The 17,032-nt window shown below is 44.5% G+C and overlaps 2 protein-coding genes across 5 annotated transcripts in view; one reads left to right on the forward strand and one right to left on the reverse strand.

The window, feature by feature from the left end:
* Nucleotides 1-4,004: 4,004 nt before the first annotated feature.
* LOC135573979 (uncharacterized) lies at nucleotides 4,005-17,022 on the reverse strand. Of its 3 annotated transcripts, none has more exons than XM_065024556.1 (2): nucleotides 4,429-8,288; nucleotides 4,005-4,314 (listed from the first exon to the last, which is right to left on the reverse strand). In XM_065024556.1, the coding sequence occupies exons 1-2, from the start codon at nucleotides 4,719-4,721 to the stop codon at nucleotides 4,245-4,247; spliced, it is 363 nt and encodes a 120-aa protein (XP_064880628.1). In that variant the 5' UTR covers nucleotides 4,722-8,288; the 3' UTR covers nucleotides 4,005-4,244. The 3 variants fall into 2 exon arrangements, 1 of the variants encoding a protein (XP_064880628.1); XR_010465072.1 differs by lacking the exon at nucleotides 4,429-8,288 and adding an exon at nucleotides 16,944-17,022.
* Nucleotides 10,560-17,032, forward strand: part of LOC115136911 (huntingtin-interacting protein 1-like) — a 45,260-nt gene continuing 38,787 nt past the window's right edge. For both annotated transcript variants that reach the window (XM_065024551.1, XM_029672821.2), the window contains exon 1: nucleotides 10,560-10,817. In XM_065024551.1, coding sequence (XP_064880623.1) covers nucleotides 10,698-10,817 — 120 coding nt within the window. In that variant the 5' untranslated portion in view covers nucleotides 10,560-10,697. The remainder of the gene's footprint in view (nucleotides 10,818-17,032) is intronic.

The following is a 17,032-nucleotide window of genomic DNA, read 5'->3' on the forward strand; positions in this document are numbered from 1 at the left end:
TTTCTGTATACCAGGGAGCTAGTTTCTTATGACAAATGTTTTTTGTTGTTAAGGGTGCGACTGCATCTAGGGCACATATGTCAGAGTCAAGGCCCGCGGGCCACATCCGGCCCGCAAGAAGGTTTTTTACGGCCCCTGGGATGATCTTGATTTATTATTAGAACCGGCCCGCAGCAAGCCGGCAGCCCGCAGATCTTTTACACGCACCAATACTACATTTCCCACAATGCAAAGGTGACGCACCGAGCAGTAGGCTGCTTCATTTCAATATTTATTGGCACAGCAGTCGTCAGCATCACAGTAAAATTAACTTTCAGATACCCATCAAAAATGGCAAAACGGAAGGTGGATACTGAGAACCGGGGGTTTCAAACAAGGTGGGAGTCGGAGTATATGTTCACGAAGGTAGCTGGAAAACCTGTGTGTCTTCTGTGTGGAGAAAGTGTGGCGGTACTGAAAGAGTATAATCTGAGACGACATTTACGCGGACAAAAACAAGAATATTTTTAAAACGAGGCCTCAAATCTCGACAGGCTCTGTTCAAAAAAGCCAAATCACAAGGCCAGGCTGCTGTCAAGGCCAGTTTTATTTTGGCAGAAGAGATCGCTAAATCAGCCCGGCCATTTACGGAGGGGGATTTCATCAAAAACTGCATGATTAAAGTTTGTGACGAAGTTTGCCCAGAAAAAGGCAACTCTTTTTAAATGTGAGTCTGAGCAGAAACACCATTGCCGAGAGAGTAGACCAGTTGTCCATCAATCTAAAAGAGCAGCTTGTGAAAAAGGGAAAAGATTTTATTGCATATTCCTTGGCTGTGGATGAGAGCACCGACATTTCTGACATTGCCCAGTTGTCAATTTTCATCCGCGGAGTGGACTCCAACCTAAGCGTGACAGAGGAGTTTTTGGCTTTACGTCCTATGCATGGCACAACTACGGGGCATGATTTGTATGAAGAGGTGTCAAGATGTGTAAATGAGATGGAGCTGCCTTGGGAAAACTCGTGGGTTTGACAACCGACGGAGCACCTGCGATGTGTGGTGGCGAAGATACGGAAAAGATGCAAGAGGAAAACGCGACAGGTGAGCTGACAGCTTATCATTGTATCATACACCAGGAAGCGTTGTGCGGTAAAGCCTTGAAAATGGAGCATTAATGAGCATCATCACGCGCACAGTTAACATCAGAGCCAAAGGTTTGAATCACCGCCAGTTCAAGGCATTTCTGACGGAGTTAGAAACGGAGCATGGTGATTTGCCTTATCACACAGAGGTGCGATGGCTAAGCCAGGGAAAGGTGCTTCAAAGATGTTTCGATTCGTGAGGAGATTTGTCTGTTCTTGGACAGCAAAGGGAAAGACACAACACAACTCCGAGACGAAATGTTTCTGTGTGAAATGGCTTTTCTGTGTGACATTACGAGTCATCTGAATGCAATAAACTTGCAGCTGCAGGGTCGGGATCGTGTCATCTCTGATATGTACAGTACAGTGAAGGCATTTAAAACCAAACTGACTCTGTGGGAGACAGATGCTTTGAGCCACTTTCCCAGCTGCCAGACCATGAAAGCTCTCTACCAGTGCGTTTTGGCTGATAAAATAGGTATGCTTGCCGCTGACTTTCGACGCCGATTTGCTGACTTTGAAGCACAAAAAGCAGGTTGGAACTGCTCGTAACCCATTTGCTGTTGACGTGGAAAGCTACCTCCAAATGGAGTTGATTGACCTCCAATGCAATGATGCACTGAGGGCAAAATATGCGGCAGTGGGTGCTGCGGAGTTCGCCCGTTTCCTCCCGGCACAATGCCCCAGCTGCGCATCCAGGCTGCTCAAACGTTGTCTATGTTTGGCAGCACATACCTGTGTGAACAACTGTTTTCTTTGATGAACCTGAACAAAACATCACACAGAAGTCGACTTACTGCTGAACACCTCCACTCAATTCTGAGGATTTCTTCAGCTAAGAGCCTTACCCCGAACATTGATGAACTTGTGGAAAAGATGGGACACCACCAAGTATCACCCTCAACCTCAAACAAGTGAACATTACTGTGCAATCACATATTTAGAGTTTTTACTCAGTTCAAGTTTAAAAGTTAAAATTTAATATTTGTTTTCACTGCATGTTACTTCTCCTTAAACAAAGTGTTGTTTTTGATTAATAGATTTTTGCACTTTATTTTTTTGTATTTCAATCCAATTATATTTTTAAAATATTTCAGTTGAGTGGATGATAGAAAATTGCTATTATTGTTTTTCTTTGAAGTAAATTTAGCCCACTTTTGCTAAAATAGAAAATATAGTCTACTGATGGTGCCTTGAATACCGGTTTCTTTCATTTAATGTTCATGTTATGGGGATATTTATATAAAGGAAATTTGTCTTTTGTGTCTGTTGAAAATTAAAGATTACTGACAGAGCCACAAGAAAATATTGCTTTATTTATCTGATCATATTGTAATATATTTGTTAGGTTTTCAGTAGGTTCAATTAGGTTCACTAGACTATATGCGTCATTTAAAAAATTTTCAATGAACATTCGAACAGTCCGGCCCTCGTCTTGTAGCTGATTTTTTTATTTGGCCCTCCGTCCATTTGACTTTGACACCCCTGATCTAGGGTATTGTGCAAGGATAAATTAAGTTCCTCAGGTGGTTAACTGATTTTTGTACTCTGACGTCCTTGGGTAGGCGGAGGGAGTCTGGAAGGGCATCTAGGAATCTTTGGGTTGTCCCAGAATTTATAGCACGACTTTTGATGATCCTTGGTTGGGGTCTGAGCAGATTATTTGTTGCGCTTGCAAACTTAATAAAATAGTGATGGCCGTCGTGGTTTAAAATATTCTAATTTTTGGTGACTTTAATATTCACATGGAAAAGTCCACAGACCCACTCCAAAAGGCATATTCGGAGCCATCATCGACTCAGTGGGTCTGGTCAACATGTCTCCGGACCTACTCACTGCCACAGTCATACTCTGGACCTAGTTTTGTCCTGTGGAATAAATGTTGTGGATCTTAATGTTTTTCCTCATAATCAAGGTCCGATAGGAATTCAGGGAACTCAGTGAGGAACGCTGTATATGGCCCAGGAGGCCTGTAAACAGTAGCTATAGAAAGTGATTGAGTAGGCTGGTTAGATTTCATGACTAGAAGCTCAAAAGACGAAAACGTCATTTTTGGGGGGTAAATTGAAATTTGCTATCATAAATGTTAGCAACACCTCCGCCTTTGCGGGTTGCACGGGGGATATGGTCACTAGTGTAACCAGGAGGTGAGGCCTCATTTAACACAGTAAATTCATCAGGCTTAAGCCATGTTTCAGTCAGGCCAATCTCATCAAGATTGTGATCAGTGATTAGTTCATTGACTATAACTGCCTTGGAAGTGAGGGATCTAACATTAAGTAGCCCTATTTTGAGATGTGGGGTATCACAATCTCTTTCAATAATGGATGGAATGGAGGAGGTCTTTATTCCAGTGAGATTGCTAAGGCGAACACCGCCATGTTTAGTTTTGCCCAACCTAGGTCGAGGCACAGACACGGTCTCAATGGGGATAGCTGAGCTGACTACACTGACTGTGCTAGAGACAGACTCCACTAAGCTGGCAGGCTGGTTAACAGCCTGCTGCCAGGCCTGCACCCTATTTCTGTCAAGTGTCAATGTGCAGCAGGTAGGACGGAGTCAGGCGCAGGACACAGAACAGAGTAAAAAACGTATTTTACTCGAATAAACAACAAAATAATTCCACGCAGGGAAAATATACCAGCTCACAGAAATAGCGAACACTTATCAACGAACAAACACGCACAAAACCATGTGGGAACCAGAGAGTTAAATAGGGAATAAATAATAATGTAATGGAAACTAGGTGTGTACAATAAAAACAAAACAAATGGACAATGAAACGTAGATCGGTGGCAGCTAGAAAACTGGTGACATCGACTGTTGAATGCCGCCCGAACAAGGAGAGGCACCAACTTCCACAAGTCGTGACAGTACCCCCCTTGACGCGCGGCTCCAGCAGTGCGCCGACACCGGCCTCGGGGCCGACCCGGAGGACGAGGCGCAGGACGATCCGGGTGGAGACTGTGAAATTCCCACAGTAACGAAGGGTCCTGGATGTCCTCCACCGGCACCCAGCATCTTTCCTCTGGACCGTACCCCTCCCACTCCACGAGGTACTGAAGGCCCCTTGCCCGACACCTTGAGTCCATGATGGCTCGAACATTATACACCGGGCCCCCTCAATGTCCAGAGGGGGGCGGAGAAACCTCCCTCACATCAGACTCCTGGAGCGGACCAGCCTCCACCGGCCTGAAGAGAGACACATGAAATGAGGGGTTAATACGGTAATCAGGGGGAGCTGTAACCTATAACAAACCTTGTTCAGTCTCCTCAGGACTTTAAATGCCCCCACAAACCACGGACCCAGCTTCCGGCAGAGCAGGCGAAGGGGCAGGTTTCGGGTCGAGAGCCAGACCCATCCCCGGTGCGTACACCGACGCCTCACTGCGGTGGCGGTCGGCGCTCGCCTTCTGCTGCCTGATGGCCCGTTGCAGGTGCACATGGGCAGCGTCCCATGTCTCCTCCGAGCGCCGAAACCATTCATCCACCGCAGGTGCCTCGATCTGGCTCTGATGCCACGGTGCCAGGACCGACTGATAACCTAGTACACACTGAAAAGGAGATAGGTTAGTGAAGGAGTGGAAGTCATGGGCCATCTCTGCCCAGGGGATGAAAGCCGCCCACTCCCCCGGCCGGTCCTGGCAATATGACCGCAGAAATCTACCCACATCCTGGTTAACTCTCTCCACCTGCCCGTTACTCTCGGGGTGAAAACCTGATGTGAGGCTGACCGAGATCCCCAGACCCTCCAGACCCTGGGGACCCCGATCAGAAACTATATCCTTAGGCACCCCGTAGTGCCGGAAGACGTGGGTGAACAGGGCCTCCTCAGTCTGTAGAGCCGGGAGACGTGGGTGAACAGGGCCTCCTCAGTCTGTAGAGCCGTAGGGAGACCGGGCAAAGTTAGGGGACGGCAGGACTTAGAAAACCGATCCACAATGACCAGGATCGTGGTGTTTCCTTGTGACGAAGGAAGATCCGTCAAGAAATCCACCGATAGGTGTGACCACGGCCATTGTGGAATGGGTAGGGGTTGTAATTTCCCTCGGGGCAGGTGTCTAGATGCCTTGCACTGGGCGCACACCGAGTAGGAGGAAACATAAACCCTCACGTCCTTAGCTAAAGTGGGCCACCAGTACTTCCCACTAAGACAGCGCACCGTCCTACCGATGCCAGGGTGACCAGAGGAGGGGGACGTGTGGACCCAATAGAGAAAATGGTTGCGGACAGCAGACGGAACGTACAGCCGCCCAGCTGGACACTGGGTAGGAGTGGGCTCTGTACCAGCCAATGCCTCCACGATTTCAGAGCCTTTACGACAGCCAGTAGCTCCCGGTCCCCCACATCATAGTTACGCTCCGCAGAGCTTCTTTGAAAAGAAAGCACAGGGGTGGAGTTTGGGTGGCGTACCCGAGCGCTGAGACAGCACAGCACCTATCCCAGCCTCGGACGCGTCCACCTCCACTATCAAATCAAATCAAATGTATTTGTCACATACACATGGTTAGCAGATGTTAATGCGAGTGTAGCGAAATGCTTGTGCTTCTAGTTCCGACAATGCAGTAATAACCAACGAGTAATCTAACCTAACAATTCCAAAACTACTACCTTATACACACAAGTGTAAAGGGATAAAGAATATGTACATAAAGATATATGAATGAGTGATGGTACAGAACGGCATAGGCAAGATGCAGTAGATGGTATTGAGTACAGTATATACATATGAGATGAGTAATGTAGGGTATGTAAACAAAGTGGCATAGTTTAAAGCGGCTAGTGATACATGAATTACATAAAGATGCAGTAGATGATATAGAGTACAGTATATACATATGCATATGAGATGAGTAATGTAGGGTATGTAAACATTCTATTAAGTAGCATTGTTTAAAGTGGCTAGTGATATATTTTACATCAATTTCCATCAATTCCCATTATTAAAGTGGCTGGAGTTGAGTTAGTGTGTTGGCAGTAGCCACTCAATGTTAGTGGTGGCTGTTTAACAGTCTGATGGCATTGAGATAGAAGCTGTTTTTCAGTCTCTCGTCCCTGCTTTGATGCACCTGTACCGACCTCGCCTTCTGGATGATAGCGGGGTGAACAGGCAGTGGCTCGGATGGTTGTTGTCCTTGATGATCTTTATGGCCTTCCTGTGACATCGGGTGGTGTAGGTGTCCTGGAGGGCAGGTAGTTTGCCCCCGGTGATGCGTTGTGCAGACCTCACTACCCTCTGGAGAGCCTTACGGTTGTGGGCAGAGCAGTTACCGTACCAGGCGGTGATATAGCCTGACAGGATGCCCTCGATTTTGCATCTGTAGAAGTTTGTGAGTGCTTTTGGTAACAAGATGGATTTCTTCAGCCTCCTGAGGTTGAAGAGGCGCTGCTGCGCCTTCTTCACGACGCTGTCTGTGTGGGTGGACCAATTCAGTTTGTCCGTGATGTGTACGCCGAGGAACTTAAAACTTACTACCCTCCTTGACACTATAAATGCCAAGGAGGGATCGGGATGAGCCAGCACGGGAGCCTGGGTAAACAGAGCCTTCAGGTGACCAAAAGCCCTGTCCGCCCCAGCCGACCACTGCAGTCGCACCGGTCCCCCCTTAAGCAGCGAGGTAATGGGAGCTGCTACCTGACCAAAGCCCTGGATAAAACTCTGGTAGTAGTTGGCAAACCCTAAGAACTGCACCTCCTTTACCGTGGTTGGAGTCGGCCAATTACCCACGGCTGAAATGCGGTCACTTTCCATTTCCACCCCTGACGTGGAAAGGCGGTACCCTAGGAAGGAGACAGACTGTTGAAAGAACAGACATTTATCAGCCTTCACTTACAGGTCATGCTCTAACAGCCAACCAAGCACCTTGCGCACCAGGGACACATGCTCGGCGCGTGTGGCGGAGTATATCAGAATGTCGTCGATATACACCACTACACCCTGCCCTTGTAGGTCCCGGAAAATCACGTCTACAAAGGATTGGAAGACTGATGGAGCATTCATCAACCTGTACGACATGACAAGGTAGTTATAGTGCCCAGAGGTGGTACTAAATGCCATCTTCCACTCATCCCCCTCCCGGATACCCACCAGATTGTAAGCGCTTCTGAGATCCAATTTTGTGAAGAAGCGCGCCCCGTGCATTGACTCGATTGCACTGGCTATAAGAGGCAGCGGGTAACTGTACTTCACTGTGATCTGATTTATACCTCGATAGTCAATACACGGGCGTAAACCTCCATCCTTCTTCTTCACAAAAAATAAACTTGAGGAGGAAGGTGAAGTGGAAGGCCGAATGTATCCCTGCCCCAGAGATTCGGAGACATATGTTTCCATAGCCGCCGTCTCCTCCTGTGACAGAGGATACACGTGACTCCTGGGAAGTGCTGCATCTACCAGGCTTGGTCCTGTTTGTGGGTGAGTCCTAGAAAGAGGGACAATTATCTACAAATTCTATCTTTTGGGAGGGCCAGAAAAAAGTTTTCAACCAGCGATTGAGTTGTGAGACTCTGCTGTAGAGCTCATCACTCCCCCTAACTGGGAGGGAGCCAGAGACAATTACTCAATGCCCACACATCTTTCCAACTGATTTACACGCTGAAGCTATGTTGCGCTTGGTGACCTCTGACTGTTTCATCCTAACATCGTTGGTGCCGACGTGGATAACAATATCCCTATACTCTCTACACTCGCCAGTTTTAGCTTTAGCCAGCACCATCTTCAGATTAGCCTTAACGTCAGTAGCCCTGCCCCCTGGTAAACAGTGTATGATCGCTGGATGATTCGTTTTAAGTCTAATACTGCGGGTAATGGAGTCTTCAATGACTAGGGTTTTCAATTTGTCAGAGCTAATAGTGGGAGGTTTCGGCGTCTCAGACCCCGTAACGGTAGGAGTAGAGACCAGAGAAGGCTCAGCCTCTGACTCCGACTCGCTACTTAATGCTTAATGGGGAGAACCGGTTGAAAGTTTCTGTTGGCTGAATGAGCGACACCGGTTGAGCATTCCTACAGCATTTCACTCCAGAAGCCATGAGAAAGTTGTCTGGCTGCGGGGACTGTGCAAGGGGATTTTTACTACTATCTGTACTTACTGGTGGCAGAGACACTGTTTCATCCTTTCCTACACTGAAATTACCCTTGCCTAACGATTGCATCTGAAGCTGGGCTTTTAGCACAGCTATCCTCGCCGTAAGGCGATCGTTCTCCTGTATATTATGAGTACAGTGACTGCAATTAGAAGGCATCATGTTAATGTTACTACTTAGCTTCAAGTTTCTTCAAGTGCAGTCGCAAAAACCATCAAGCGCTATGATGACACTGGCTCTCATGAAGACCGACACAGGAAAGGAAGACCGAGTTACCTCTGCTGCAGAGTATAAGTTCATTAGAGTTACCAACCTCAGAATTTGCAGCCCAAATAAATGCTTCACAGAGTTCAAGTAACAGATACATCTCAACATCAACAGTTCAGAGAAGACTGCTTGAATCAGGCCTTCATGGTCGAATTGCTGCAAAGAAAACACTACTAAAGGACACCGATAATAAGAAGTGACTTGCTTGGGCCAAGAAACACAACATATTTATCACATCGACTGCTCTAGGAATCTGGTCAGCATCTTTCAAAAAGAGGGTGGTGCCCTCCTCATTGTTACAACATTTGGGAGGCCCATGGTGATGCCTTACAGAGCTCGATTTGGCCTCTGCGTGCCTCTGAAGGCTCCACAATTGCCTCACACCCTCCATATGGAGCATACGACCACATTTTCAAATCAAGCATAAATTGGCATTTAGTCTTGGCCTCCGCAACGGATTAGTTCACTGAGATGGCTGCAAATATATATTTGTTACTGCCCGACTAAAACAATCTTGGTCGACCAACAGCCTAACGACCCCAAAAAATCGACCAGTCAACTAATTGGGGTCAGCTCAACAACAACGGAATTCCAGCCAGTGCATCTGGGCCGTAGAGAATGATAGAGGCATCTAGTGGCCAAAAGGCGTGGCCAAAATACCATATTAGCATGGTCAGCACCATTGAGGGCTTCCACCATTTTAAATGTAGTCAACTAACTGGGTGGGACTTTCCAGCCTGGTCTCATAGACTAGAAGTAACATATTAAGTTATAATCCAGGATACTCAAATCAGTATGAAATGTATAAGGCAAAGGTCTAGTGAACTTCTAAGAACCCAAAGGTTCCGTGTTCGATTGTCATCGCGGACAACTTTCGCTTTTTTAGATTATTAGGAACTTTTCAACTATTTACTACTTTTTATCTACTTTGCAACTACTTAGCATGTTATCTAATCCTAACCTTAACCTAACCATAACCCCTAATTTAGCTAATTTTAGCCACAACCAATTGGAATTTGTAACATATCATACCTTTACCAAATTTGTAACATACTGTACAAATTACAATTCGTAACATATCATACGAATTGGAATTCGTAACATATCATACGACATGAATGATGGACAATCAGAAATTAATACCTACATTACCATATGAAACCTAACATATCATACTAATTAGTGTGTCCCGGATTTACATGTACTATGTTATGTTGACCTCTGAGTCCAGGTTGGACTTCCAACTTCATTGGCTGACCCTGCTGGAGTCATGTCCAATCAGGTCATCAGAAAGGATCAGCCAATCGTGAAGAAGAACTACTCCTTCAAAATAGAGATGCCTCAATGGCGCAGTCACAGACGCGTCGTCCGCGTTAGGGGAGAGTTTGGCCGGGGTAGCCTGTCATTGTAAAATAAGAATTTGTTTTTAACTGACTTGCCTAGTTAAATAAAGGTTAAAACATAATAGCACAGATACAAAAAATGAGTTCTATGTATCTCTATGTTCTGGGCAACTCTATGGTTCATCAGTGTCAAAACAGTGCAACACCGTCGCAAAAAAACTGATTTAGACTGCGTAGGGAGAAAGGGTAACAACATGAGAGCATGGAGATTATATTTTAAAATCAGTTTAGTACAACCAGCAACCCCACTGTACATCAGGTTTAACGCTGTTTTCAAAATCAAGTGCGGAGTCGGAATTTACCACATAGGACTGGGAAAAATCCACTTGGTAATTACTAGTGGGAAACTCTATCATCATGAGCTCCCATTTCTCGCACAAACTGACAACTGACCACCTACTAAGAAAATGATCTTGATAACAGCATTTTGGTAGTTAAATGCAAAACACTGCATTATTAAAACATGTATTTATTTATTTTCTGAACACTATCATTTGTTTACAAGCATGATAGCTGTACTTTTAGTTTATGGTCTACACAGATTGTTGGGCATAAGCAAATCTGCGTTTGTCAACAAATTCAAAGCACATGAACGCATCCAACTGGTATTGACCACTTCGCAACTAGTAAAATCCCACCCTCTACTTGGTTACGAACCCAGATTAAAAACATGACATCGCCTACAGAGGGAGACGCAGTGGCCAGGCGAAATGATCTCCTGAATTGGTCGACTGCATGGACTATTATTGTCAATTTTCATTAATAATTTGACGATGACTTTGTAGAAATATTATTTTTCAGTGGAAATTCTAAAGAGACACAATGGACCGAGTGAAGAGTTCCATGCAGCAAGTACCGAACCCAATTCACAAAGCGCTGATTCGTCGGACCGGTGGTGCCAACAGTTTCGAACTTGAAAAGGAGAACTTTGAACGCGGTCAGGTAAAACACTTGTTTAGTGGGAATTCGGGATTTCGTTTACAGAATTAGAAGGGACTAAGAAATGTGAAGATATTATAATAGTTCTGGTATAGCTTCGAGTTCGAACCGTCCGTTGCGTGAAATTGGCAATGATCCTTTCAGCGTGAGAACTTGCAGACATGTCATGATTCATCTGCTTGACTGATTGGTGCTGCCTCGCACATTCGAATTTCCATGGAATTTTTTGTGAACATTGCTCATGACCCATGCGCGCCAATTTGACCTAAATCAGCGAGTGTTTACAGAAATGCATTGTTTACGATGTTTGTAGTACAATGCAGTACTGTAGTACCACCACACAACAGCAAGCCAACATCATCCCTCCTCATTCTTAGCAGGGGGTAACATATCTAATATGAGTTTTTGATGGCTATGCCTCAAATAGCCTAGCACCCGTAGGAGCAGACAGAAAATATGCCATCACATAAAATTGACATTGCAAAGATTATAGAGACATGACGTCAGTGTTGGGTTTTCAGTGCAATATCAAAATCTGTTGAAATGGGTTAGTCCTATGAGCACAAATGTAGTCCTTTTGAGGAAATCTGCCTGATAAGAACAGGTCTGGTTTACCATATCTCAGGAGAGGTGACGCCCACAACTGTGACGAGAGCGGCTAAATTCTGTGTGTCTAACTGGACTATTCAGAGAGGTATGCAAAAATGCTGTGTGTGTCTGCCTGGACTATCTATAAATACCACTACCATGTATCGAACTGCAGTAAAAGCCTATTAGTGACTCCTGGGCACAGCACTAGAACTATTGACCTGGGATATTGTGATGGGTTCTGGAAAGTGCAATCAGCCTACATACTGGGCGGGGTGTGTGAGAGAGAGCTGGGTAGGACTATCATTTTTGCTTTGATACAGGGAAATAAATTGTGGGAAAGGAAGGAATAAATGGTGGAATTGAGCAGCACTGTTTGTTGATGCGGTTTAAAGGGGAAATCCGCAGTTCTAACAAAGTGTTTGTAAAAACAAACTGAGGGATGGGGCTGGAGAATTCATAGACAGAACTATGGATGCAAGGACTGATCATCCATGATATCAAATGTTTTAGTTTAAATCATATTTTGAGGCTATATAGTGTTTGTTTACAAAGATTGTAGTGAAACAAGCTTATTCTAGGTTTTGATGGGGTAGGACAGTTGAATTAAGCTCATGGGGCATTTCTAAGTTCTATTCTTCTAGAATCAATGGGTACATATGGTCATTTATAAATTCAAAAATGGATGTAGCAACTGCAGATTGCCCTTTTTTTTAATGGTTTGGATGTTCTATGAATTATCCATCCCATGTAGCTGACAGGCTGTTACTCAAGAGCTGAAGTCCAGAAAAAACGCATGCTCGTTTTTCAAGCAAGCTACTGAGCTGTGTGGACAAGACACTTCCTGCTTGGCGGTCTCTCCCCCCTCTTCCCAGACCAGTCAAAAGTAGGTCAGGTGAATCAAGCCTCTAAATGACCATGCTCTGCCGGATTATATATTTTTCAGCGGTTGCTGCAACCTGCTTTTCCCATCTTCTACTACGACCACTGCTAAATGAATCAGTAAGCTTTTGAGCACTCATTTACGGGACTGAAGATTGATCCAGAGAGCAGAGGTTTGCTGTCTCTTGTAGTCGTAGTGTGCTGTGACTGTGGCATAGACAAGTTTAGGCTTTCACCTAAAATCAATCACACCCCATTCCTCTCAAAATTGCTCAAATTGGATATGATTCCTAATCTGGTTATGGCAGTTGTTTTTGTTATGGTAGATTTTTGTCAGCAGTCCGTAAAGCTGTTCTGTGGTGCAGGGAGGAATCAGTGAAATCTTGTTTGTGCTTTAATACAGGGATCATCCCGAGTTAATCTGATCTGTTTTAGCTCAGATCTGCCTGAATCTGCTGGCTTTCACCACTGTCCCAAAACCACCAGTTTGGCTCTGCTCTAAGACCTCTTTCCAGCTCCTCTGTTCAGGCACAAGCACTCTAATACAATCTAGCCTGGTCCCAGATCTGTTTGTGCGGTTACACAAATGACCGTAGGAGTTGGAAACATGGAGTCTTTTTATGGTGTATAGAAATGCATTGACACAGAACAGGTCTCTAGAGCAGACTGATAGTGGTATGGGTGAAGTTATGGGTCCCAAGGCTACTATGTCGGCAAGGCTTAAAGCCTGAGAGTCGGGTAAACAACAAGGGTGTGTTCAGACTCTGAGTCCTCGCTCCATTTTGTCTGCAGAGTTATAAAAATACCTCGCCCAGGGCCAGGTAACACATACAGCATACATATAAGGACATGTTTAGAGACCTGAAATTAGTAATGCTCTCTCTGTTTGTGGATGGAATTAATCTATGGTGTGCTTGTTTATGAAGGCCTCTCTTTGGAGTCACAGTTGTGCTGCTACGTAAGAGTTTCTCATCGGTCATGAAACATAATGGCACAGTTGTTGAAAAATGAGCTCAGTGACCATCTTGAGAAACTATTTTAGTCGTTTCAGCAGTCCACCTCCATTTGAAAACCGTACCACTTTAACTAACCATTTAACATCCAGGGGAGAGCTGCTATCCACCTCTTTCTCGTCTGGAAAGACAGGCCTGACTTTGTCTTGAAACAATAAAAGAGTCTTGGTTTAATTAGTTTCTATTTATTCCTGAAATAGGCTGGTAGGCCTAGACTACATGTTGATGTTTTTCCATCCATCTTCCCTGGAATGCACCATGGTGATGAACACCACTGTTGTGGTCAGAAACCATAGCTAAGTACTGCCTGCTACAATGACAGAGTGTCTGTCTGGATAGTCGTCTGAAATGAGAGAAACATGGCTGCGTCTGTGGGAAGGCTACTTCCGTTCAGCCCGGCACCCCACTTTAGAACCTCTCATGGGCCTCCCAGACTGGGCTTTCTATTGTGGGATACATCATGAGATCGACTCCACCACACAGCAGTGTGGCTTACATAATTAAGGCCTTACATTTAGATCCAGATCGTTCCTGCCTGTCTGCTGCATCCCAGAGCTCTACAAGGCAGGCTGCCTCTGGGTATTCGGTATGGGTCGTTCCATGTCATTTCAGCAAGCCATAACACCCGCCATCTTAAATTGTTTCTGTTAGAAACAGATAAGATTAGCATTCCTGCAACATTATTTGGTTGAAATATAATATATAATTAGATCTCTGAGAAGTTAAGCTAATTGATTGCACCCAAATTGGCCATTTTAATGTGTAGCATTCATATAATATTCAATGAAGAATCCAAAGAAATTGTCAAAAACCGCCTATAAAATAAGAGTAATCACCTGGAACAGCACCATCTAGTGGCCAGATCCTGGTAATATCAGGATGTAGGCTGGGACATAAACCTAACAACTTCAATGACTTTCAACTGAACAGGGGAAAAAACATCACCAAATTCACTGGGAATGAAGAAACAATACTCTGAGCTGCAGTTCCGTACTGCTTGTCAGACATGGAAAACTGATGCTATATACTTGTTATTGGGGTGGGGTGTCCGTGGGTGACAATTTCTTTGGATTCCTCATGTCTTACTCATCGTTAGAAAACCGTTTAGTCCAAATCAGTACTATGTTAGGTACTATATTTATTGAATATTATATGAACCCTATACATTTAATTAGCCAATTTTGGTGCAATTAATTAGCTTAATTTCTAAATTATGCTTAATTTAATAAATGAAACTAAATGATGTTGCAGGAATGATAATCTTATGTTTCTAACAGAAACAATTTCAAAACTATCTGAGATGGTGGGTCTCTGCTTTTTGAGAGTAAGAGTCATTCTGACACTTTTGGACAATGTTAACAGTTTAGTTCTTAGATCATGTACCTTGGTTTGACTAAGAGAATGCCTTTGCCCCCTTTAGTGGGGCACTGTGGTGCCCTGGCAGCTGTGGAATGTCCCTTGGGCATGAGCAGCACAGCAGGGTGGACTCTAATCTCTCTGTCTGTTACAAATACTCTTGGTCTTCCTTTTTCTCTCCCTGCCTTTGTAAGTTACACCCACCCTGTGCTTGTACCCTGTCATTATAACCAGAGAGAGGTAGTTACATACACACACGCACAGGGAGAGCGAAAGTGGCCCGGGCCCACTAAAACCACAGAGGCAGCAAAACCAGCAGGCACTGGGCTGTGGCCTCATTGCACCGGCTGTAAATTTGAAAAAGTCCTGGACATGAGTGGCAGGTCAGCCATTGGAACAAAGTGCCGAGATGAGATCACAATGGCATTAACTCTGGCATTTAATTTGGAGTAGATTAGATATTTTACAAATTAAAAAAAGTTAATTGGACATTGGATGCTTTGGTTACATCCTCACAAGGACCTACATTTGTATTATTGAGTTCATTATTGCAATAATACTTGTGATTTTTAGATCTAATTTCTATCGGATTTGATAATATTATTGAGTAAAACTAGTATTGCTTAGTGGATACTGTTCTCACACACAGTAGCAGTATGCCCTGAGTCTGGCAACCTGGCCTACTCCGCAATGAAATGCCAGCGTGACCTACCAGTAAGTTGATTTTTGGTCTGGAACTTTTTTGTCTCAGCTATGTTCAAGGTCATTATATGAACTTTGCCCGTGTAACAGTATAACTTTAGACCGTCCCCTCGCCCATACCCGGGCGCGAACCAGGGACACTCTGCACATATCAACAACAGTCATCCACGAAGCATCGTTACTCATCGCTCAACAAAAGCCGCGGCCCTTGCAGAGCAAGGGGAACCACTACTTCAAGGTCTCAGAGCAAGTGACGTCATGATTGAAACGCTATTTAGCGCGCACCACGGCTAACTAGCTAGCTATTTCACATCCGTTACACCCACATAATTGAGACAGAGGGGACTTTCACCCTTGAAACTTGGTGTGTGTGTGTGTGTTCTCGGCACCACCATCAAAAAGGCGGAATCAATGTATGGGGACTCAGATGAAAAGAGAAACTCAAGTTTTGTAAACAATCCATATTATATAACTGACTACAATGTAAACATGATACTCAAAGGCGTAGTGTATGTGAGAATTGCAGCCTCTCCATAAAGCAGTGCTCGGTGGGTCCACCCACACAGTACCAGGAAGTGAAGAGACTGTGGTGAAGAGCAGGCTTTGTCTGAAGAGTGACTGTTTGTGTGGAGCGGCCAGTCTGCCAGCAGGAGAATGGGTCAAATATTGATTACCGTGGACTATGCTCCTCAGTTGGCCCTAGTAGTTATAATAATAATAATAGTAACTTTATTTGTTCATGTGCTTTTCATGCATGATGTGCAAACAATTCCCAAAAAATATTTGGTGTTCGGTACCACATTGCTGAGGTTATTACTAAAGAATGATATGCTTGGGCTAATATTGACTTGTTTGTTCTTTTTCTATAATTTAAGGAGCCTACTCGTTTGAATAGCTATCTGAAATGATCTGAGCTGTTCGATTTCTTTTGTGAAGGTTCCAGACAGTGCAATCATTTCATTATTCTGATATAAAGTAACCAGCGGGGGGCACTATTTACCTAAAATTACCCAGTCGGCTAACGTTCATAGCCACATTGCCTCAGCATAGCTGAAGACTGAAAACGGCTCCTTTTTGCAGTAGAGTCACAGCATATCTTTGATATTGACAGTGACTTACTTTAATAATGCTACTGTAGGGTACACTTTTCGTAAAGCACATCATATTTCAATATGGCCCATAGACATACATCAGAGAGTAATGTTATGGCCACATGTAAGCAGTCACCCAATCACTGATGATTTATTATACTGGTGATGGAAAGTTACATTGTTTACCATCATGATTATTTGTAGTGTGTCCGAGCCGCGCTGCTCTGGTGTCTCGCCTTCTCATAAATTATTTGATAGTTCGTTTTTTTGATTCGGGATTGTATAATTTGTTACGTGGTTGAGGAACGAGGTTAGTTTGGGCGGGGGTTTGTGCCATCCCCGGTCTACACCTATTGTCTCAGTGAGAGCACGCTGTTGTTAACACAAAAGCCCCGGACAGATATTAAATACTCGATGCTTAGACACTGTCATGTCGTTTTAAATACTGCAATCTAAAATGGTATGAAACATGCGGGAAATACAGAGGTTCAGCATACCGTACACGTTCCCGTGTGTCGTTTTATAGACGGTTAGGTTCCGCTTATCGACAGTCGGATGCTGTGTCTGGGAGCCCCCACCGTCAACT

This window comes from Oncorhynchus nerka, linkage group LG11 (genome assembly GCF_034236695.1).
Source record: "Oncorhynchus nerka isolate Pitt River linkage group LG11, Oner_Uvic_2.0, whole genome shotgun sequence".
NCBI classification, from domain to species: domain Eukaryota; kingdom Metazoa; phylum Chordata; class Actinopteri; order Salmoniformes; family Salmonidae; genus Oncorhynchus; species Oncorhynchus nerka.

Bases quoted from the DNA above. Each gene is read 5' to 3' on its own strand.
- LOC135573979 (XM_065024556.1), bottom strand. From the start codon at position 4,721: ATGGCCCATGACTTCCACTCCTTCACTAACCTATCTCCTTTTCAGTGT. The intron at 4,315-4,428 runs GTCCGTGGTTTG...GTCTCTCTTCAG, and splicing joins CCTGCTCTGCCGGAAGCTGG to GCCGGTGGAGGCTGGTCCGC.